The sequence below is a fragment of the Dichotomopilus funicola genome (assembly GCF_033296635.1).
Source record: "Dichotomopilus funicola strain CBS 141.50 unplaced genomic scaffold C8A04scaffold_52, whole genome shotgun sequence".
Classification (NCBI taxonomy): Eukaryota; Fungi; Ascomycota; class Sordariomycetes; order Sordariales; family Chaetomiaceae; genus Dichotomopilus; species Dichotomopilus funicola.
This window is the reverse complement of record NW_026944073.1, coordinates 121,359-143,832: the sequence shown is the minus strand read 5'-3', so window position 1 is coordinate 143,832 and position 22,474 is coordinate 121,359. Positions and strand designations below refer to the sequence as shown.

General features: G+C 56.3%; 5 protein-coding genes across 5 annotated transcripts; 2 read left to right on the top strand and 3 right to left on the bottom strand.

The window, feature by feature from the left end:
• Nucleotides 1-867: 867 nt before the first annotated feature.
• C8A04DRAFT_30558 (uncharacterized protein) lies at nt 868-5,950 on the bottom strand (the record flags this gene model as incomplete). The annotated part of the gene is made up of 2 exons (XM_062781422.1): nt 868-1,261; nt 1,335-5,950. 2 exons carry the CDS (start codon nt 5,948-5,950, stop codon nt 868-870), a joined length of 5,010 nt encoding a protein of 1,669 aa, XP_062635236.1.
• A 3,172-nt stretch (nt 5,951-9,122) lies between these two features.
• On the top strand, nt 9,123-11,033 carry C8A04DRAFT_38773 (IMP dehydrogenase/GMP reductase; the record flags this gene model as incomplete). The annotated part of the gene is made up of 3 exons (XM_062784341.1): nt 9,123-9,606; nt 9,829-10,774; nt 10,841-11,033. 3 exons carry the CDS (start codon nt 9,123-9,125, stop codon nt 11,031-11,033), a joined length of 1,623 nt encoding a protein of 540 aa, XP_062635235.1.
• A 595-nt stretch (nt 11,034-11,628) lies between these two features.
• Nucleotides 11,629-13,255, bottom strand: C8A04DRAFT_30556 (uncharacterized protein; the record flags this gene model as incomplete). Its single annotated transcript, XM_062781421.1, has 8 exons — nt 11,629-11,750; nt 11,876-12,041; nt 12,115-12,176; nt 12,237-12,302; nt 12,367-12,673; nt 12,735-12,841; nt 12,901-12,939; nt 13,006-13,255. The coding sequence occupies 8 exons, from the start codon at nt 13,253-13,255 to the stop codon at nt 11,629-11,631; spliced, it is 1,119 nt and encodes a 372-aa protein (XP_062635234.1).
• A 1,613-nt stretch (nt 13,256-14,868) lies between these two features.
• C8A04DRAFT_13708 (uncharacterized protein) lies at nt 14,869-17,435 on the top strand (the record flags this gene model as incomplete). Its single annotated transcript, XM_062777822.1, has 4 exons — nt 14,869-15,114; nt 15,217-15,960; nt 16,026-16,402; nt 16,472-17,435. The coding sequence occupies 4 exons, from the start codon at nt 14,869-14,871 to the stop codon at nt 17,433-17,435; spliced, it is 2,331 nt and encodes a 776-aa protein (XP_062635233.1).
• Nucleotides 17,436-19,283: 1,848 nt separating this feature from the next.
• On the bottom strand, nt 19,284-22,001 carry C8A04DRAFT_13719 (uncharacterized protein; the record flags this gene model as incomplete). Its single annotated transcript, XM_062777829.1, has 3 exons — nt 19,284-19,495; nt 19,724-21,065; nt 21,201-22,001. The coding sequence occupies 3 exons, from the start codon at nt 21,999-22,001 to the stop codon at nt 19,284-19,286; spliced, it is 2,355 nt and encodes a 784-aa protein (XP_062635232.1).
• Nucleotides 22,002-22,474: the final 473 nt, after the last annotated feature.

Below are 22,474 nucleotides of genomic sequence, written 5' to 3'. Positions count from 1 at the left end.
GACGTTGATGGACCGGCTTGCATATTTCGCATCTACGGAGTTAGGCTGAGAACTTAAAAATGAGCGGACAGGAAAATGGTACCTAATGGTCATTATAATGAGATGATATTTACGAATATCTACGACGAACATTGAACTATTTCAGGACACCCAGTTTTTCTTCGGATCATACAGGTTAAAACGGGGACATCTCTCACATCCCAACATAAAACATCCAGAAGGACACACACAAGGCGAAGACGCACACAACTTTCCAAGTACAAAGAAACTAAAAGGTATCATTCACGCATTCCCATAAACTAAATAACACTGTAAAAAACGACCGGTATGTTGCTCTCCCTCTCTCTCTTCCTTCTCACCTCTCTCTTATTCTGTCTCACCCCACAACCACCAAACCGCAACAGCAGCCACAGAACACACATAACACACTACCGCTCAACTTATCCTTCCCAACCCAGCCCAACCATCACAACTTATCCCGCCCATTCCGAATAATAGCAGCCGCCCACTCACTCCCAAGAATCCACCCTAATCCACCAAACCAAACCAACCCAACCAACCAACCAGCCCGTCCCAAACTGACAAACCAAGCCTCCCATCATCTCTCATCCATCGTCTGTCGTCTTCATCCATCATCCATCACCCACCCTTAAGGCAACCCCATCAAAAAGAACAAACAACCCAATCCCATCCACCCTTCCTCCCCACACGCCTCGCTCATCCACAGGTCCAACAGGCGACAAAAAGCCCAACTGATACGCGACAACAAAACAGGACTAAAAGCGAGAAGAAAAAAAGGGGGAAAATGAAGAAGAAAAAGTCTATCTACCAACCCCCCTCCACCTCCATCCCACCTCCACTGGCCAACTACTGCGTCCGATAAAACTTCTTATACAACAAATGCAACAACAAATTCACATTCAACCTCAACCCGCCCCCCTCAAAAAGATTCATAAACTGATGCGCCTCAAACTGCGCCTGCAACAAATCCTCAATCGGCACCAGCGCACTCGCCCCGGGCATCTGGATATGTCCGCGACTCCCCTCGATGCTGAACACGCCTACTTCGTCACACGAGATGGTCAGGTTGATTTGGTTCCATTCGCGCTCGGGCATGCCTTGCCAGGAAACGACGACGCCTTTGTCGGAGAGGGCGCGCAGGCTGTATTTGTAGGAGCCGAATTTGGGGACGCGGCCGGAGCGTTCGAGTTCGCGTTGGTGGTTGTATTGTTTGGTGAAGGGGAGGAGGAAACGTTTTTTGCTGCTTGGACGTTAGCATAATTTTATACCTTGACGGGGTTTTGACGTGATAGACAAAGAGAAAAAAAACGTACCCCTTCTTGTTCTGCAACGTAGCCATAGCCTGCTCAATATAATCATCATAACTCCTTCGCTGCTGCTCAAGGTACTTGGCCTTCTCATGCAAGTTCCCCAGCGTCAACCGGACGCCCTCCAGCTCGCGCTGCCGCTGCACCCGCCGACGGCTCTTGGTACGGATATCAACCGCAATGGCATTAAGCACATCCTGGTAATGGTTGTGCCGCGAGAGGCGGCCCATCTGCTCAAGCCGCATCACATTCTCCAGCGCGATACGCTTGAGGTCTGAGTACGACATGCGCGTGACGTCGACCATGTTGGCGTCAGAGTAGGCGCCCCGGGTGTTGGAGCCGCTGGCAAAGTCGTCGCGCAGCAGCGTTGCCCACTTGTAGTCGTCCTCGGGCGAGATGGGCTTCACGAGGATCTCCAGGAGGTTGGCGCCCGTCTGTACGCGAATAATGTACAGGATGCAGCGCTTGGTCTCCATGAAGAGCGTCTTGATGTCCGCGTCCGGGTCTTCCAGCTCGTGCAGTTTGGGGGTTAGGAACATCTGGATGTCTGATGACCCGGCTGCCGTCATCTCGCTCTCGTTGCTCTTCGCGCTGCCGAGGTCCTGCATGATCTCGCGGAGCATGTCGTCGCGGTTGGGGACCAGGTGCGGCAGCTCCGAGGCGATGAGGTTGTGGATGGCAAAGATGTCGGTCAGCTTGATGTACAGCGTCGGCTTGTTCTTGGCGTACAGGTCGTTGAACTCGTCAATGTCAAACGTGCTCTCCGCGTCGGGCACGTTGATGAGGTTCTCGGTGAACTCGGCCAACCGCTCGATCGCGTCCGCGACAAACGCGTTGAGGGGCTGGAGGTAGATGTTGTCACCACCAAACTGCTTGCCAGACGTGATCTGACCCAACACCTTGGCTACCTCTCCCAGGTTCCGCTTTTGCAGGGGGCTCAACTGCTTGTCCATCACGCCGACGTTCTCGGGCGTGGTCACCGCGGGCTGGAGGTAGAATTTCCACAGCCAGTTGGTGATTAGCTGCAGCATGCGCGGCCGGGGTTCGCGCTGGAAGCGCTGGCAAAGCGCATCAAAAGCCTGGCGACACACGAATCGAAGCCCGTACGGCATGCGCGGGAGCAGATCCTCCAGCGCCGCGAGGAACTGGTCGCAGATCTCTCGGAGGTCGCGCAGATGGTCGATGAAGACGGCCTTCGTCTCCGGGTCTTTGATGGCAAGCTCGCGCGGGATGTCTAGCGGCCGGTTGCTCGCCTGGCCTGTCCTCAGCTCCTCGTTGTTAATGGCCGACCGGTAGATCTGCATGGGGTCGCTCTCCAGATCAAGCTCGGGATCCTCGATGATGTTGTCCCGGATCAGGGGGCCGAGCAGGTCCCGGAGATATTTTCTGTCGCGGGGGGACCGCGTGTAGTTCTGCAGCATCCGAGACCAAAAGAAATTACCGCGGAGGTAATCTTGGATTGTCTTACAGCCCTCGACTTCCTCCCGGATAGCCCGCCCGATGAGCTTGAGCAAGTAGTACTCCTCTCTCCGCTTCTGCGCGTATCCGAACAGGCCCATCATAAGGTGCTCGATCCGCTTGCACTCCTTCTCACCCGTGCCCTGTTCCCGCAGCCGCTTGAACAGCCGGGCGAGGTACTGCGGCTGTGTCTGGAGCAAGAAGAAGAGCTGCTGGTACGACTCGAGTTTCTTCCTCGAGCCCTTGTTGAGCGCCTTCAGGTCGAACTGGTTGATGCTGGCCATGGTGCTGTTGGCGAGCAGTGTGTGGGCGTGGCCGCCAAAGTTGCTTTGATGCCGGACGACTTCGTCGAGGGTGATCTTGTTCTTCACTAGCAGCGCGATCTTGATGTCCAGCTGGTCGATGTACTGCTCCAGCATCTCGTTCTGTCGGACTTGCTGTACCACCGTCTTGCGCATCCGCTCAAACTCGACCTCCTCGTTGAAGTCAAAGTCGCTGTCGTTGAGCAGGTGGACAAAGTTCTTGACCGCGTTGACCGGCGGGTTCTTGCCGGACGTCAGGCTCTTGTACGCCTCGCCCTGGAGCTTGGCGCGCACGAAGCTCTGGATCTTGACCACCTTCTGCATGTTCTCGTTGTAGTGCCGCTTCTTCTCCTCATACTTGGCCCGAACAATGAACGCCTTGGCGGCAGCTTGGACCTCGCCAACAACTTCTTCGTTCTCCTCCAGCTCGTCGAGGACCGTCGCGACGTTGTCCCGGAGAAGCATCGCCCTGGCAAGAGATTGCAGGGCGCAGACTTCCTCCTCGTTGGTCTGCAGGTCGTCCAAGACGTCGTTTTGCTGTTGGCGGAAGAGGGCGCCGCGCATTTGAGACTGCAGTTGGATAATCGACTCTTCCTCCTGATCCAATGCCTCGAGAAGGTCGGACACCCGGTTCCGCTCCAGCATGCCCCTGATAGTGGCTTGCAGGGCCAGAACCTCCTCCTCCGCATCGCCCAAACTCTCGAGCGTTTCAGAAGTTTCCCGACGCACCGCTGCGGCCCGGATGTGCGACTGGAGCTGCCCAATCTCGGACGTGTGCTTTCCAAGCTCCGCCTTGACGCCGTTCACCGCGCTTCTAGCAAGGTTCGCGCGGCAAGCCGCTTGCAGCGTTTCCCACATGGGAGTTAGCTCTTCGAGGGCCTCCATCTGCATCGAGACCCGGTTTCTTTCTATCGCAGCCCGTACGGCGGCCTGAAGACCTGTCACGGCCTCGGTCTGTGACTGCAGCTCGATCTGCTCCCCCTCGAGTTTCTTGCGAACGAGCAGACCGCGGACTGCAGCCTGAAGGCCAGCGACAGGGGCAGTCGTATGCTTTACTTCCTCCTCTTGCGCATCCATCTTCTTGCGGAGCAGGAAGCCGCGGAATGTGGCTTGGATATCCCGGATAGGGGCCGCCGCAACCATCAATTGCGACTGCTCTTCCTGAATATGGCGGCGCGCCTTGTTTGCCCGGACCAGACTCTGGAGCTTCAGGATATCCTTCTCCACGCTCTTCCACACCTGCTGCGTCCCTTCTTGGCGACGACGGATCAGGAACCCGCGGGCCGCACTCTGGAGACTAACGGCGAAGCGCCTCATCTGGAGCCGATAGTCCATGATCTGGCGCGTAAAGTCGCCGCGAATCCGCGCCTGGAGCTCGATCAGCCAGTCTTCCGAGTCCCAGAGGTTCTGCATCACATCTCCGAGATGCATCCGGAGCACAGCGCCGCGAATCTGCGCCTGGAGATCCACAATGGCGCCTTCGTTCTCGGCGAGCTCCCTGTCGATTCTCTCCTCCTCCGTTTCTTCCGGCTCCGGCGGCTCTTCCACCCCAAAGTCGGCTCCCATGTTGCCGAAGCTCGGCATATTGGCCCCCAACTTATCGAGACCCTTCTGCATTGCCTCCAACTCATGGTGTTCGAACTCCAACTGCCCGACGAGATTGCCGATCCGGAAGTCCACTATGCCTTTCCGGAAAAGCAACCAACTCAGCGCGTGAATGCAGTGGATGACCTTGGGAATGTTTTTCTTCTCGTACAAATCGATGAGCTCGAACCGGAAGAGATCTGGTAGCTCGACCTCGTCCAGATAGCGAAAGAATATGGCGATATTGTCCGAGTGCCGGTACTGGAGCCGTGGATGGTGGAAAATCTTGAAACGCCGTTGAGGGTTGAGCGATTCGACCACTTCAGCAAGCGTGACACCATCTCTCAGGGCCTCTTCCAGCTCCACGATAGGCGGGATCGTGCGCTGGATGACATCCTCGATCCACTCCTTCGCTTCACCTATATGGCAAAGGTATTCATAGGCTTGGAGAAACTGGCGCTGCTTATCCATCCAGTTCCTCCCCTCCCAGCCATAACCGCCCGTCCGCTGCGCTACACGATTGCCCCCGGTCTTGTCCGTCCTTTGCAGTCTCCGCCGGCCCTTGAGACCCACCACCTCTTGCGCGGGCGCGGTAAGGGCAAATTCATCGGCAGATCCGGATTGTGCTAGTTTGGACAAGGTGCGGAGTTGATTTGTCGACGAGCGACCAAGCCTCTCAAGGTCGGGTGTCGTAAGAGGAGCCGTGTGGGCATGTACAAGAGCCAGATTAGGGGCCATTCCAGGATCGCTACCACGGCGTACTGAGTCCGCGCGGGTTAGAAGCATCGATGTGGGACGGGAATTGGGCGAACGATGGTGTGGCGGGGTCGGAGGCCCAGCGGGTGTTGGAGATGTCGCACCGCGATCAGCAATCGACAGTTTCCCAATGTCCAGACTCTGTCCGCGGTCATGGCGAATTGGGGCGCTCGGTGGTGTTGTCGGACGCGGGACTTGTGGCAGCGGTCGAAGCGATTGCCGCGCTGCGGAGTAGATGTTTTCCGAGGCTGTCGTCGTCGTGGCCTGGCTTTGCGGTGCGTGCAGCGGGGGAGGTCGACGGGTGACCTCACTTAGACCACGTTTATGCCCGTAACTGGAGTAGGTGCTGGATGGCGAGGATGTCATTGAGGCTCGGCCGAAGTCGTACGCCCCGGATGATGCATTGGAATACCCTGAAGATGCGGAAGAGGATGCGGTCGAGGGTTGTCGGTAGACGGATGATTCATAGTCGGCCGTTTGTGTTTGCCGCAAGGGGTGCGGCCGGTAAGAGGAAGAAGACATTTTCTGTAGATTGGCGCAAACTTTTGGTTGGTCGCACGGCTGCACAGATGACGATAAAAAAACATTAGATCAAATGCTGCGCCATGTGCATTGTATATTTCTTCTTTTCTTTCCTGCAATTCGAGAAAGTGGGAGAACGCACCTGCGGGGCCGTGGTTCTCCTAGGCAGTCGTTCTAGCGGCGGAAAATGGGAAGTTCAATCCAGAAAAACAGGAATCGGATCGTGGCTGGGTAAGGACTGGAGAGGGGGAAGGAGCTCGAGCAGGTGGCATGGGTTGTCGATTGTCCGTCGTCCGTCGTCCTTCGCTTGGAAACTCTCCCTGCAAAACGCCGGCGCGCAGCGCAATTCCAAAAGCAAATATCACGAAAAAGGGTTGCAAGAATGCAAGAAGTCCGAAATGCACGGCAATGGCCTCATTCTGCCCAAGTCGTCGGCAGCATTGGGTCGCAACAAGATCGGGAGTGACCGGGGTGGGCCGGCAGTTTAAAGCGCCCTCACGTTAGTGGTTGGCGTTTGACAAGAGACGCCCGATGCGTCTTGTTTACATGCAGACTCGGCTCCCCAGCAACCAAAACAAGCCCCTCTGCTGCCCACCCGCCTCGACCACCTGACCCCACACTAGCCCGCCACAACCCGGTTCTGAAGGTGGGGCTGTCACGCCCTTCGGCCCCGGCGTTACCAATACCCGTAATTTGACCGGGGGCTCTCTGATTAGGTCATCCACTGCCTTGGAACGGCGCCCACTAGATCCACGGGTCCGTGGCAGTTACGTAAGCACAACGATTATGTAAGCACCAAAATTCCAAGTGCCCGCGCCCGCCCGCGCCCCTGAACTGCGTGCCCCTGAATGCCACCACCAACGACATCGCCATCGCCATCGCCATCGCTATGGCTACCTTCCCAGTCGACTGCCTCCCTCCCGAGGCTATACATGACTCCCGAGATGCCTTATTCAGGGCGATCAACGCGTGGGCTAAGCCAAGAGGTTACGCCTTCACAACCCAGAGATCGACGCGAGAGAAGAACGGTCATATTACAGCTATCTACGCATGCGATCGGAGCTACTATCCACCTAAGGCATTAAGCAACCGCCAGAGAAGAACGACCAGTCGAGTAACAAGCTGCCCCTTCTCGGTACTAGCCAAGGAGTCGCCCGACGGTAGTTGGGCTCTAAAACACCGTCCTGATACTCGATTCTCGATATATAACCACGAACCAAGCCAATACCCAGTTGCCCACCCAATCCACCGACAGCTCTCTCAAGGCACCTCACAGCTTGCGACCCTTTCGAATGCGGGCCTTGCGCCAAAGGAGATTCAGACCCTTGTACGACAAAGTAGCTCGTTAGCTACTCGGCAAGATATCTACAACCGTATTGCAGACGTTCGTCGTGATGCTTGCAAAGGCCAAAGTCCTATTCAAGCGCTCGCCAACCAGCTCGACAAAGAGGGTTTCTGGAGCCGGATTCAGTTTGCACCAGATGGTCGAGTTACAGCTGTTCTTTTTGCTCACCCTAACTCGCTTACCTACCTCCAGGCTTACCCTGAGCTTCTCCTTCTTGATTGTACATATAAGACCAATAAGTATAGAATGCCTCTCCTCGATATGATTGGGGTTGATGCAGCCCAGCGGTCCTTTTGTATCGCATTTGCGTTCTTAAGTGGTGAAGCAGAGGAAGACTATCTCTGGGCACTAGAGCGGTTGAAGGCACTCTATGAGCAATGTCATACATCTCTCCTATCTGTTATTCTTATAGACCGCTGCCTTGCAGTAATAAATGCAGCTTCAGCTCTCTTCCCTTCGGCTGCAACCCTCATTTGCATTTGGCATGCGAATAAGGCGGTCCTTACACGTTGTCAACCCGCATTCCAAGAGGCTGAGGCATGGAAGGAGTTCTACAGCTTCTGGCACTCGATCATCAACTCGCCAACTCAGGAGGCCTATACTAAACGCCTCGCAGAGATGCAGGGGAAATACGTTCCTCAGTATCTTGATGAGGTTGGATATATTAAGACAACGTGGCTTCTTCCATTTAAAGAGAAGCTTGTTCGTGCTTGGGTTGATCAGTCAGCTCACTTTGGTAATAGAGCTACCTCGCGGGTTGAAGGGATTTATGCACTCCTTAAGTTGTACTTGAGGAGGTCGACATTCGATCTTTTTGATGCTTGGAAAGCTATCCAACTCGCTCTCCAGAACCAGCTTTCCGAGTTACAAGCACACCAGGCAAAGCAACAAATCTGTACTCCTCTTGAGCTCTCAGGGGTACTCTATGGAGCAGTACGAGGCTGGGTATCACACGAGGCAATGAGGAAGGTAGAGGAACAACGGAAGTTGCTTATAAGGACCGATCCTCCTCCCTCTCCTACTTGTACAGGCACCTTCTCTCGAGTATATAGGCTACCATGCTTACATACGCTTGAGAGTTTACAAGGCGAGGCTCTTCTTCTTAGCCACTTCCATCCACACTGGCATTTAAGGCGCGAAGGAGCCCCGCAACTGCTCCTTGAGCCTCGCCAGCTTATTGAGCCAGTTCAGGTTCGAAGTTCACTCCCAAGGTCGAGTACCAAGCGGGAGCCCAGTCAATTTGAAGTGGTTGAGGCCCAGGCCCAGGCCCAGGCCCAGGCCCAGGCCCAGGCCCAGGCTCAGGCTCAGGCACGGCCCCGGCGGGCTCCGAGCAAGTGTACGAAGTGCTACGCAGTTGGCCATACAAGGACCTCCAGGGCATGCCCTTTGCGGTATTCAGATGTACTGTAGTTGGCCAGAGTAGTGGTATTGGTGATGGCATTCAGGGGTTCAGGGGCACGCAGTTCAGGGGCGCGGGCGGGCGCGGGCACTTGGAATTTTGGTGCTTACATAATCGTTGTGCTTACGTAACTGCCACGGACCCGTGGATCTAGTGGGCGCCCCTTGGAACAGCTCTACTGGAGGTGGGGAGAAAGCTCGGGCCTCTCACCGCCCGCATCTGCCCCGTAGCGGGACTCGAGGGACGGGCATAAAAAAAAATTTCGAGGGCGAACTCCAAATTTTTCTTTTTCTTTTCTTTTGGGGGGGAACAGTCGGTCGACCTAGCCAAAGAACTCGTCGCTGTCTCCCCCCGCCGACAACCCGTTATTCTTCCGCTTTACCCTACCGATTTACTTCTTGCCAATTGGTTTTTGTTGTTGCGCAGAAATGCCAGCGACAAACGATCCCAACACCAGCGCGGGTGCGCTCGACTTCCGGAACGCTGTCGAGCTGCTCCAGGAGTACAAGAGCCGCGATGGTCTCAGCGTCGACGAGCTCATGGACTCCACCGTCCATGGCGGTCTCACGTACAATGACTTCCTTGTGCTCCCTGGCTACATTGGGTTCCCGGCCTCGGCTGTCGCGCTCGAATCGCCCATCACTAAAAAGATTTCCCTGAAGACGCCTCTGGTTTCGTCGCCCATGGACACTGTCACTGAGCATGACATGGCGATCCACATGGCGCTCCAGGGAGGTCTGGGTGTGATTCATCACAACTGCTCCCCCGAGGCGCAGGCCGACATGGTGCGGAAGGTGAAGCGGTACGAGAACGGTTTTATCCTGGATCCCGTCGTCATCACGCGGGAGACGACTGTCGGCGAGGCCATCGCGCTGAAGGAGAAGTGGGGTTTTGGCGGGTTCCCCGTCACAGGTTAGTTCTTACCCCTCTCTCTTAATGCGCCCACCTGCCTCTCTACCACCGGATTGCTATGATTACAAACCTTTATTATAACTTTCGTTCCACCGTATCGACCTATGTGTCATGGGGACTGTATCACTGAAAATTATGATGCCACTCAATCACACCTCGAGATCATTCTGTCTGCGCCTTTTGATTGATGCGACTGAGCGCTAACGGGGTTGCTTGAAATAGAGTCCGGCAAGCTGGGATCTAAACTTCTGGGCATTGTCACGAACCGTGACATCCAGTTCGAGGACAACCTGTCCAAGCCCGTGTCAGATGTCATGGTTACCGACCTCATTACTGCCCCGGCTGGCGTCACGCTGCAGGAGGCGAACAAGATTCTTGCGCAGTCCAAGAAGGGCAAGCTCCCCATCGTCGACCAGGATGGAAACTTTGTCTCCATGATCTCTCGCTCCGATTTGACCAAGAACCTTGACTTCCCTCTTGCGTCCAAGACCGCGGACTCCAAGCAGCTCATTTGCGCCGCGGCGATCGGTACTCGCCCCGAAGACAAGGTTCGCCTTGGCAAGCTGGCGGACGCCGGCCTGGACATTGTCATCCTCGACAGCAGCCAAGGCAACAGCATGTATCAGATCGAGATGATCAAGTGGATCAAACAAGAATTCCCCAACATCGAGGTCATTGGCGGTAACGTCGTGACTCGCGAGCAGGCCGCGTCCCTGATCGCCGCCGGTGTTGACGGCCTTCGTATCGGCATGGGTAGCGGCAGTGCCTGCATCACCCAAGAGGTTATGGCCGTTGGCCGTCCCCAGGCTACTGCCGTTCACAGCGTCAGCGCCTTCGCCGCGAGGTTCGGCGTGCCCTGCATTGCCGACGGTGGCATCCAGAACGTCGGCCACATCGTCAAGGGCCTTGCTCTCGGCGCCTCGACTGTCATGATGGGCGGTCTGCTGGCCGGCACCACCGAGTCTCCCGGTACCTCGTTCGTGTCCCGGGAGGGTAAACTCGTCAAGGCCTACCGTGGCATGGGCAGCATCGACGCCATGCAGGACAAGAAGGCCGGTGGAGGCGGCAAGGACAGCCAGAAGAGCAATGCCGGCACGGCTCGGTACTTCTCCGAAGGCGACAGCGTCCTGGTTGCTCAGGGTGTTTCCGGCGCCGTGGCCCACAGAGGGTAAGATTACTATTCTAAACTTCTCTCTGATCCGTGCACAACAAAACATACTAACCCTAATGATAGTTCCATTTCCCGCTTTGTCCCCTACCTTGCCGCCGGTCTCAAGCACTCCATGCAGGACTGTGGTATGACCAGCCTCAAGGAGCTGCACGAGTGTGTCGCCAACGGTACCGTCCGGTTCGAGATCCGCACCGCCAGCGCCCAGCTGGAGGGCGGTGTGAACATGGAGTCCTACGAGAAGAAGCTCTACGCTTAAAATTAGCTTTTTACCAGAGTTTTCTTTTTATGACTTCGGGCATTGCATGAGAGATGAGGACACAAAAATTGGCGCATGGGACCGGGGACCAAAAAATTGACACGATATATGGGATGGGCTGTTGTGAGATTACGGAGTTGACGGCGAGTGGTTGACTGGGTTGGTTGGTTGGTGATCTTCTGGTGACAAGGGAGGTCGAGCTCAGCTTGCAGTGCACAATCCATATCCTTGGCACAACAATCTACACTATAAATAACACGCATGGGAGTGCCAGTGTTTTCCTGAATCATCGTGTGCCGCATTGTTTGAACTGCGAACTCGGTTACGCGAGACATCTTTTTCATGTTAAACCCGACGTCATCCGTAAATGTGTACTCTAACAAAGGAACGACTGGACTGACTCATCAAGTACGTTTTGTCTATGACAACTCACAACAGGACTTGTATTGTATCACCACCCGTCCATATCCACTTCTTCCCTTCACGCACTTGCACGCATCTATGGAGCAATTTTTCTTCCTTTCTTTCTTCCCGTCTTTCCCAAGGTATCTCATCTATCTATCTATCCATTCCCCCCTCAAGGGGAGAGAACTCCTTACTTCTTCAACGCACTCGCGGGGAGGGTGGCGACCTTGTCCTTAAAGAGCTTGTCAGCTCTCGCCCAGACGGCCGAGTTCTGCCAGTCGTTGAGGGTGAGAAGCGATGGGAGGAGGTCGTCTAGTAGTGGTTGCGTTAGCATGGTAAGGTTCTCACAACAATTCTTTCTTTTCTCTTTCAAAAAAAGAAAAAAAGGTGACTCATGGTTCGGCAGATGGGAGTGTGTTAGAGAAGCGGGGACATACGGCTGAAAGCCTCCGACGCCTCACGCGGCAGCAGAGACGGGAGGTGGTCGATAGAGATGACAGAAAGCGGGGGCCCGCTCTGCAGACCGTCGACGGGGACGGTGGGCTTGTCGAAAGTTGTTGCGACGGTGTAGATAGGAACCGGGGTAAAGGGGGAGGTGGTGTCCTGAAGGAGGGTCAGTCTATGGACTCAATCAAGTCGGAAGCGGGGAGGGAGGCGAGGTGTGGGGGACACATACAGCGGAGACGTCGCACACGACGGAGAGCTGGCGGTCGGCGACCTGGAGGGATTCCTTGTTGACTAAATGGTGTTAGGTTAGCACCATGGCGGGTGGTTTAGTACACTGGCAAGGGAACATACCGAAGTTGGGGATCTTGCTGGTGAGGTAAATGCAGTTCACAAAGATGTCGCTGTCGGTAATCTCCTCTGCAGAATATATTAGCACTGCACAGGACCCCAAGATCTCCAGATGCCGGAGTTGAAGACCTACTGAAGGGTCCCCCCTTGGCAGTCTCCGCCATATCCCACTTGAGGATGTTCTCCTCAGGCAGGCCGGCCTTGCGCAGGGCATCAACGGCTCCCGAACCGCAGCGGCCGAGGGCGCCGATGACAATGACGCGGGGCAGACGGCCGGCCTTCTTCTCGCCGTCGGCAAGCGCCTTCTTGACGTTGGTCACGAGGGCGTCCTCGTTGGGGTAGCTCTCAACGCCGGGGAAGGGCTCGCTATGCTGTTGCTGCCAGGCCCAAACCTCTAGGGCGAGGGCAGCACCGGCGAAACCGGCGTGGAAGCCAAAGGCCTGGGTGAGTCATTAGTGATAATCGAGCTTGGGTGGGTATTGTTGGGTTAGGGAACCATACGGCAACACGGCGGCCACGCTCATCAACAAGAAATTCGAGATCAAGGAGGGTGCCACCACCCCTGGGGAACCTGGCGAGAACTGTGTCCCACCCAGCCTGCTGCTTGTCTAATCAATCATAGTTAGCAACAGTCATGAGACTTAGTTCTAAAGTGGGGATAACATACAGCAGTGGGCAAACTGAACATGCACATGCTTAAGAGGGACTGTTTCACCGCCAAGAAAAGTCAGTAAACAGTCATACACCACCCCTGGGACGAGTCACCACTTGCAGTCCTTCTCCTCCAGCTCCTTCAGGCCGACAATGATGTGCTCCTTGGGAGCATCAACCCAGCTGAACTCGGGGACCAAGGTGGCACCGGCCGCCTCAAACTCAGCATCGTCGAATATCCTCACGGGCGAGCGCTCAACATTGACAACGTAACCGGCCTTGATCAGGGCCGCAGTCGTCGTCGGCGTCAGGGCCGAGCGGTGCTCGAGGGCCTTGGTCTCGCTGCGGAGGTGTAGTACGGTGGGGGCCATGGTGGATTGGACTTTAGGGTAAGTTTTGCAATCAAAAACAAGAGAGAAAGTGCAAGTTTGGGTTGAAAAAGTTCGAGATGATGGGCTGGGTGTGAATGTGGTTTATGATTTACAAACGTTGGGCCCCTCCATCCTTATCGATTAGAAAAGTTGCGCTGCCTGAGTCACCGAGAGCACTTCTGGCGCCGACAGCGGCCTCCTGGAACCAAAACGCCCGGACCTGCGCCAGCCACTTACTGGCCGAGTGAATTTTTGGGCGCCCGAAGGGGCAATTCGCGCCTTCCAAGCAGAGATGCCCGCAGTCACGCCAGTGACGCCACGCACAAAAGGGTTTCTACACATGTCGTGCTCCGGCGATTTTGGAAATTGCCCCTCTCTAGAGATGCAAAATATGAAAATATGGAGATTCGCGAATTCTCAGAATTGGTTTCGTATCCGCAGAAGCCAGCAATTGGTTTGAATCTGATTCTGTGCACCTACCAATATCCTTCTTCGCTTCAATCGCTTTCGCCAAACCCACCAGGTACGGTACGAAGTACGGTGGTCTTTACGTTAGCCGTGGGCAATGCCGGCGATGATCGTTGATAAGCGAAGGATCCAAACAGCAGCAGAACAAACATGGGATGAGATCCCGCGCATGATTCGCCAATTCGGTCCCGAAATCCAAGTTAGTGTTGGCGGAACGGACGACCCTCTTTTTAAAAGTTGGCTAATGGCAACACCTAACGAAGGTGCTTGGGCGATGCTGTGCGGGGCACGAAAACCGGGAGAGTTGGAACGGGAAGCGCAGAACACCTTCGGGGGACTCGGGGCCTTTCCAGCTTGGGTGCTGTGAAGATGAGACACCAGACAGACACAAGGCAAGACAGGCAAGACAGGGCAGTCAATGGGACGACCACAACAACACGCTTCCGGGCGACGCTATGCAGTATTTCCCCTCCGCGGGAAGCCGAATATGGAAGCCTGGCAAGCCCTGGGACGGCACCCCCTGTTGTTCTCGGTCGGCAAAAGGATTACCAGCAATCACGAGCTGAGACACAGGAAACAAGTTGCTGGGAGACCCGCTGCAGTGGACAGCCGGGTCTGAGAGAGTGGCTCGAAGTGGGTCTCTCTCTCGGTTTCAAAGGATGGGAACCGCTGCACGACGCGGCCGTCGGTGCGGGTTTCGGCCGTTTGGCAGCGAACGAATGAAGGGCAGAGCGGACTGCGTTCCGGGTGTGATTTCCATGCTACCGAATGGGAATGCAAGATTCCACGCTCAGGGGGGTCGGAGCTAAGGCGAGTTGGGGCCAGGGGGGCATTTCTCCGTTGTCTGCTTCCCCCCCCAGGGTACCAGGCTCTCGATGGCCCCAAGAAGGCCGGGGAGGGCCGCTTGAGAGGGCCGCTAACAAAGAACTGGGGCTTTCATAAAGGCTCCAAGGGTCCCTGTCTCCATGCCACACGCCTGCCTGCGGCAGCAAAGAAAAAGGAAAAACCCCCCGAAATCTGGGGTATCGCTCGAGGTATTATATGGACAACCTAGGTTCCGCAACAGCACACCCGACGTACAAGCTGTTGTTGCTCCTCGGGGAGGAGCTCTCTCCGCGCCTGCTTCGCCGTACTCCCCGCCCGCCATGAAATCATCCAGATCGAAGTCGGCCTCGCCTCAAGACGGGGGCGGGCCGCTGCGACGCTTGCTCCCGGCGAGCAGGAATATCGAAGAAGCAGGAGGGTTCCAAGGGCCGCCGACACCACGTCGCTCACCAATGTCAGGCCCAGGACCGGGTCCCAGTTCTTCGTCTGCCGTAGTGCCTGCCCGGCGGAAAAGGGCCCAGGCGACCACAGCGGCCTGCGGTGCGTGCAGGAAGCGCAAGTCCAAGGTGTGTACGAAAAGATAGCCGACCGAGAATGGCACCCGGAGCATATCCCATTGAGAGTGCGGCCGCGTTGTATTAGTAGTCTGATCATGTTCCCTTGTCTAGTGCGATGGCGGGCGTCCCATGTGCTCCATCTGTCGAGATCGCGGCACCGCCTGCAAGTTCGAAACCAATGCCGCGGAGACACACACGCAGGCACTCAAGCGCAAATTCAACGAGTTGCAGAGCCAGAAGTCGGCGTTCGAGCAGGTCTACGAGGTCCTACAGACGCGGTCCGAGGAGGAAGCCGGGTCGGTGTTCCGCAGGATTCGCCGGGGCAGCGACGCCGGTTCCATCCTCCGCCATGTCAGCTACGGCGACGTGCTCGTCCAGCTCGCTCTCGTCCCGGAATCCCGGTACCGCTTCGACTTCCCGTATCTCCCGGACATGCCTCCTTTTCTACGAAACCTGGACAACCCGTACCTGGACTCGGAAGTGTACGACTACTCCCTCCGCCAGCTCACGAACGAGCCTCACCAGCCGGTGGGCTCACCGCCAACCCCCGAGAAAGAGCAGTCACCGGTCTCTGACGCGGATTCCGTCTACGGGGCTGGACCGCGGGATCCGTACTCGAAACCGTACCAGTTCGCAACGGTTGTCCACCCGTGGTTGGACTCGGTGAAGCCGTCGAAATGGACCAATGTTTGCGACGACGATGTACTAATGCGGAAGCTGATCCACGACTATCTCCTCTTCGAGTACGACTGGTTCCCCTTCTTCCACAAGGACTTCTTTCTTGAGGACATGGGAACCAACAACATGCGCTTCTGCTCGCCGCTTCTGGTCAACAGCATACTAGGCTTTGGATGCGTGAGTTGCCGTTGCGCCCACCAGGTATACATACATACAGTCGATTAGCTAACTTAATTCTAAAGCTCTGTCACCGTGGTCTCCGAGGCCGCACGGAATCGTGGAATCCAAAGAGCCTCGGGTACCAGTTCCTCGCCGAGGCCAAACGGTTATTCGAAACCGAGTCGGAAATCCCGAGGCCGTTTCGCAACCCGGCGGACCCGAATTGGGAGACGCGAGACAAGGAGTGGGAGCAGAGCAGGCTGACCACGCTCCAATCCGGGCTCATCCTGACGATTATCTACGACCTCAATGGCTCGGACAAGATCGGCTGGCGCTACACGAAGAAGGCCTTGGAACTGGCCGAAGAAATCAACTTGCTCGGGCCGCCGCTGGATCACCACGACGCCGACACGCGCTGTGTCAGGACGTACACTGCATGGCACTTGTTTTACTGGCAAAAGTAGGGCACGCTTTGAGGGACTTGGCATATTGGGACCTTGGGACTTTGACTAACGTTTGATGTCAACAGTATTAGCAGCTATCTTTACTTACAGGCCCCGCCTATCCAAAAACCCCCGCAGACACCACTCCCCGATCCTCAAGAACAGCCACAATGGTACGGCGAGCTATGGGTGCGATACCCCATGAGCGATGCCCGTTTCCCGACCTACCACGGGCTCCTCTTCAAGGCCATCGCCGATCTATGGGTCATCGTCAACGAGATTCTAGTGGCTACCTTCTCCCGTCCCCACGCGTACGCCAAGTTGCCGGAGACCCAGATTCTGGACTTCCTGGCCCGGCTTCGAGCGTGGTTTCACAACCTCCCTGAGCCCCTGACCCCGAGGAAGATTGTGATGCCCCATCAACTCAAGCTGCACATGCATTACAACCAGATGCTTGCCGACCTCGTAACTCCGATCCTCGATTACACCGGACCGCCGGGAATGCCCCCGATGACCTACACGCCGCAAGACGTCTACCACGAGGCGATCAACCACCTCGAGACGCTCCTGCGGCTCTACTACCTCCGCCACGGCTACGACGCCCACGACAGCCTCCTCCTCCACTTCCTCGGCTTCCTCAACCACATCACCATGCACGCCGTCGAGACCAGCCAAGGCTCGTCCTTCCTCGCGGCCCGGCGCTCGACCCTCCTCCTCATGATCAAGGGCATCCACGACCAGAGCCGCAGCTCGTACGTGGCGCGCACCGTGCTGCGCCTGCAGATCGGCCAGATGCGGCCCGAGGACGTCGAGCTGCTGCGCCAGTTTGTCGAGCTCGACCCGGACCAGGTCGTCTACGGGCCGCTCGAGCAGACCATGCTGACCGACTGGCCGACTTACATGGTCGGGCTCGAGAACAAGGCTGACCAGCTGCGCCAGGGCAAGACGCTGGCTACCACGCTCGAGACTACCATGGCCTCGCTGTCGTTGGCGTCGTCTGCTGAGCCGAGCGTGGCGTCGCCTATCTCTACGAGGTCTTCTGCTGGGTGATCTGACGTGGGAAGCGGGTGAAGGGGGGCATGGGATGAGACGAGGATATGAGGGCGGGGTTGTCTACGGCAAGAAGTAACACTGGGTGATCACAGGTGATGGAATAAGCATTGCGTGAGGCCGGACGGATATATGAGAGAGCGGGGTTGTATCGGCACGACGAAACGATTTGGCTTGCATACCCAATACATAGCGGGCGTATCTGATGCGGTTTCAATATATGATAATTCCAATATTTACGTTATTGTGGTTTGATCTCCTTTACAGAATTCATTTCCTGAGCTCGGTGAGTGAGAGGCTGACCTAACCGCATACCAACTCAACAGTGTTCCCGTGTCCAACCAGGCTGAACAGAGACCTGGCCAAATCCAACAACATCCCCCCATCCATCACCAACCACAACCCCAATAACTCACTCATCAGGAAATCACACTCTGTATTCTCACCATCGATGCCATCTTTAATCGAGCACAGTCCCAGGGCGGCACCCCCGCCATCTTCCTGCCCGGGACTTTCAGCTTTTACATGGAGTGATCTCATCCCACTCAGAAAAGGGATCTAACCCAAGTAGGTGTAAAGCAAACATACACATATGTACGCCTTGAGAAAACGAATTCGCATCTCATACCCTAGGACGCACGGAGAAAGGGGGTGGAAACGAAGAAAACGTAAGCAATTTTATCTCTCATCCCAAAACACACGTCAGCAATTCCAACCCTGATTTACGAGCGAGACCGAGAAGATAATTTAGGTAGGTAAGTTATGAGCACGCAAGCCTTTTCTCCCTCCACCCGTTTCCTGCCTCACCCAAAAAGAGAAAAGAAAAATGTAACTATTGGGGATGAGGCCCTGGTATATACATACCGGGAAGGCACCAGTTTGCGAGGTGGTCGGTAAGTAAATAGAAAAATCATGCCATGGCACGGAGAACTTTCCAAAGCGGGTGGGAGAGTAATTAGGTGCCCCTGGAAAAAGTCCCACGGGGTATGGTTTATTGTTCATGGACGGAGATAACTAACAGGGGGGATGTACTGCACTCTATGCAGTTCAAATTATGGCTAGTGTTGTTGTTGGTGTCTCCCATTCCATTATCACCGTAAGACTTGCTTATTCGGGTTTGGATGGGGCTTGAGCTTTTTCAAGGTATGGTCCCGATAAGGTCGAATCTCGCGTGTACTGTTCCTGTCCTTCCGTCAGGCGTTATTTGTTTTCGAGGTGGTAAGTTTGGTTGGTTGGTTGGGACCGAGGTTTCTTGGTTCATCGTGTTTTTTGCAAGAAATAGGGGGGCAGTTTGCTCCGAGAGGGGACGTATTGAGTGGTTCATTTCTTTCTTGCTCGGTGTTGTTTCTATTTCGCTCCAGCAACCAAATCACTTTTTGTTTCAGTAGTTATTATCAATGGGAATTGGGCTGAATAGCCAGGCGTCTTATAACTCGTTCATACACAGAGACAGCCACCCTGACCCAACCGAAAAGAAGACTGATAACTTAAGGTAGCAATAATTTTTGAGTAGTGATGTATTCAAACGTGTACCATCATATTCATCATGTCCAAATCATATCCGCCCGCTACTGCTCGCTACTGCTCGGTATCAACATCCGTCCTTATCATCATTCATCAGCTGTTTCATATTCATTCCATATCCATATCCAGTTCATGTCCGTGATCATCCTGGGTATTTGAGCCCACCCCCCCTTATTCACTTACCTTCAACCTCCCCTCGTATTTCATTTCATTTTCATTTTTTTCCTTTCCTTCTTTTTTTCCATGTTACCCTTTTCAACTTTTTTTACTCATATTTTATTTTACTTTCATTTCTCATGTCCACCACCAAGGTAGGTAAAACCATCAAGGCAACCTCAACTCCTCCCGTCCACTAACCTCCACCTCCCCCTCCCTTCCCTGCCACAAATACCTCACCCGCAACACCTTCTTCCGCCCGGGACTCGGGTCCCAAAACCCCGGCAGCCTGCTCTTCCTCAGCCCAGCGGGGATATACAGCCGACTCCTATCGTCCACCAACGCCGCGATAGCAACCGTGACATCGGCCACTTCCTGGTCTTCGTCGTCGTCGTTTTCGTTGTCGTCATCATCCTCTCCTGGCGGTCGTACCTTGGCGATTTGCTTCCCTTTGTTTTCGTCGTCGTCATCCTCCGAGCTATCATCATCACTGTTCGCGTTCTGTTTCCCACCCCACTGTAGCATCCTCGCCTTATTCTTCTCCGTCTTCACCGTCCCCGCCGACGGCAGCGTCGGCTGCTTCGGCAGCCGCCTCCCCATCCCCATACCCCCTGGCGCGCCATACTTGGCACTGAGAATGACCAGCCCACCGCGCTTGCGCTCAGCAATCTGCCTCGGCTCGACCCCTGTGGCCAACACGACGGTGAGTTCGTCGGCTTCGGCGCGACGGCGCGCTATGCTGGCTTGGAGACGTTTTTCTTGATTGGCGAGGGCTAGCGCTTCTCTGTCTTTTTCCTTGTTGGAGCGCTTTTGTTGTTGTTGTTGTTGCTGCTGTTTTTGTTGCGCGGCGCGGCGCTTTTGTGCCATCGTAGTGGCGTTGATGCGCCGACGGTGCTGGTACATCTCCCAGCCGGCGAGGGCAGTGAAGGGGAGGATAGCGGTGTAGAAGAGGACACGGGCGGAGAGGACAGCGGTGGTGGCGGCACTGCCGAGGGCTGGGGCGACGAGGAAGGGCAGGGAGATGCGCTGGCCGAGACGGGACCAGTAGAAGGCGAGATGGGTGTTGCTCGGGGAGAAACTGACTTCGAGGCCGGCTTTGGAGAAGCGGCCGAGGGGTTTGAGGGCGCGCAGGGAGAGGGAGAGGCCGTGGTATGTGGTTGCTGCGAGTTCGGCTTCGCCGCGGAGGGCCGCGCGGCGTTGGGGTCGGGGGGTAGGGGTCAGAGTTGCGGGTGTCAGGGTGGGGAGGATGTCGAGGCCGTAGCGGAGGTAGGCTGCGGCGACGCCGAGGGTGAAGCCCGTGGAGACGGTCCAGGAGCCGGGTTTTCGCTCGTCGAGGTCGTAGTCAAGGCTTGCGAGGCCGCGTTCGGCCGGTTTGGTGAAGGCTTGGCCGAACTGCATGCCGAGATCGTCGCGGCCGAAGGCGTAGCCGACTTCGATGGTGGCCGGGTTACGGAAGACGTCGGCTACGGGAGTGAGGCCGTCCTTAGGTGTTCGCGGACCCCAGTCGCCTACGTCGGCCACGAAGAAGGCGATTCCGTGGCCGATCCGCTGGTGGGCTGCGAGGCCGAGGCTCGGGATAAGACTGGCCCGGCTCGTGAAGAGCTTTCGGACTGACACTTCTACGTTCAAGGGCGGGTCGCCATTCTCTAGATCTAGGGAGTAGCCGACTCGGGTTGTGGCAGAGGGCTGAGGGAGGAGTGCGATTTCCTGTTCCACAACAAGGTCCTGACCCGGGCTGAACTCGGCGGTCTCCTTGAAGGAAAGCTCCTGACGGAGGTTCAAGCTCAGGAGGGGAACAAAGCGGGATGCCAGCAACTGGTCGATCCGCCTGCGGCCATGAGTAGACGGACTGGGCGGTTGATAACGGCCGAGAAACAACGGCGCAATCTGGAACGGCTCATCCAACAACCCGTAGGCCGAGCCGGTGATGGTCAAGGTCGGGGTGGTCAGCTCGGGACGGCGGGTGAATTTGCCGTAGCCCTGCTGCCGACAGAGCTTCCACACACGCACGGCGGCCTGGTCGGCATAGTCCCGCAGTGCAGGCACGGTGATGGTGGCCGTCTTGCGCAGGAACACATCCACGACACTGGAATTCGGCTGGTGGTCCTGGGAGACGGGGTCGGACCCCGAAGCGATCAAGGGCGAGGCGTCCACCCGGAAGCTGAGATCGGTAGCGGTCCGAGACTCCCGGTTGGTGAGCAGGAGATACTGCTCGTGCAGCCTGCTCTCGTAGCTCTCGCCGTCGGCGGGGTCCTGCAGCGCCTTTCGCCGGATAGCTTCCTCCGAGTCCGAGTCGTCGTCGACCACCTCCGAGAGGTCGTAGCCCAGCCGCCGGGTCGGCTCACGCAGCGTCTCGACGGCGGAATGGGCCATACCCAAATAAAAAGCGGCCGTGCTCCGCAGATGCGACGGCTGCTTGTTGATGGCGACGATCTGGAGGAAGCGGTACGCGGCCTCGCGCAGCTCGTCCTCGGACAGGTCGGCACCCTTGGGCAGACACAGTAACTCATAGTAATCGCGGGGCACGACGATGCTGGCCGAGAAATCGTGGGGGTGGTGCGACTCGTCCATGACGGTGCCCTCGGAGTCGTCGTCGCGCACAATGGTCTCGGCGATGGACTCGGCCGGTTCAATAACCGAAGCGTCGTCGAAGCCAAACTCAAATTCGGAGCGGGTCATGGCAAACTGCTCGCGCAGCGAATAGCGCGACCCGATGGTGCTCGTCGGCGACGGCGCACGCAGCTGCGGCTGGCTCGGCCGGGACGAGCGATGAGAGGCCCGCGATCTGATCGAGGCCGTGTCATCACCACCGCCGCCGCCCGAACGCTTAGACCGGCGCGACGACGACGACGATGATGAAGACTTGTCTTTGGATTTCGACCCCATCTTGCAGTGCCGTGGCCGGGGGCGCGAGCTAATGTTACTGTGGGACTAGGTATGGTGCATGTTGTTGCATGAGGAAAGGCTTAGAAGGGAAACGGGAATGAGAGAATTAAGACGAAAAAACCTGGAAAAGCCGGTCTGCCGTGCATCCCACTACCTTAGCCCACTACTACTTAGCCCACTCACAAACGCCCACTACCACAAGGTGAGTTTCGGGCCACGCCATGTCCACACCGCCTTCCCGTTGGTCGGAATCGCCATTATGCGCACGCCGCCACGGGCCAGAACGGGACAATATCCAAGTGCGACGCTGTGCGATGGAGGGCGGGCAAAGCGGGACAGAAGAGCCCCGCATCGCAAAGGAGGGGCACGAGGAGGGGGAGGGGGAATGACAATGCCTAGTCTGCCAGTCAAGCCAGTCAGAGATTCCAGATATACACCAAAATCCGGGAATTCAACTGAGGGAGGTTGGGGAT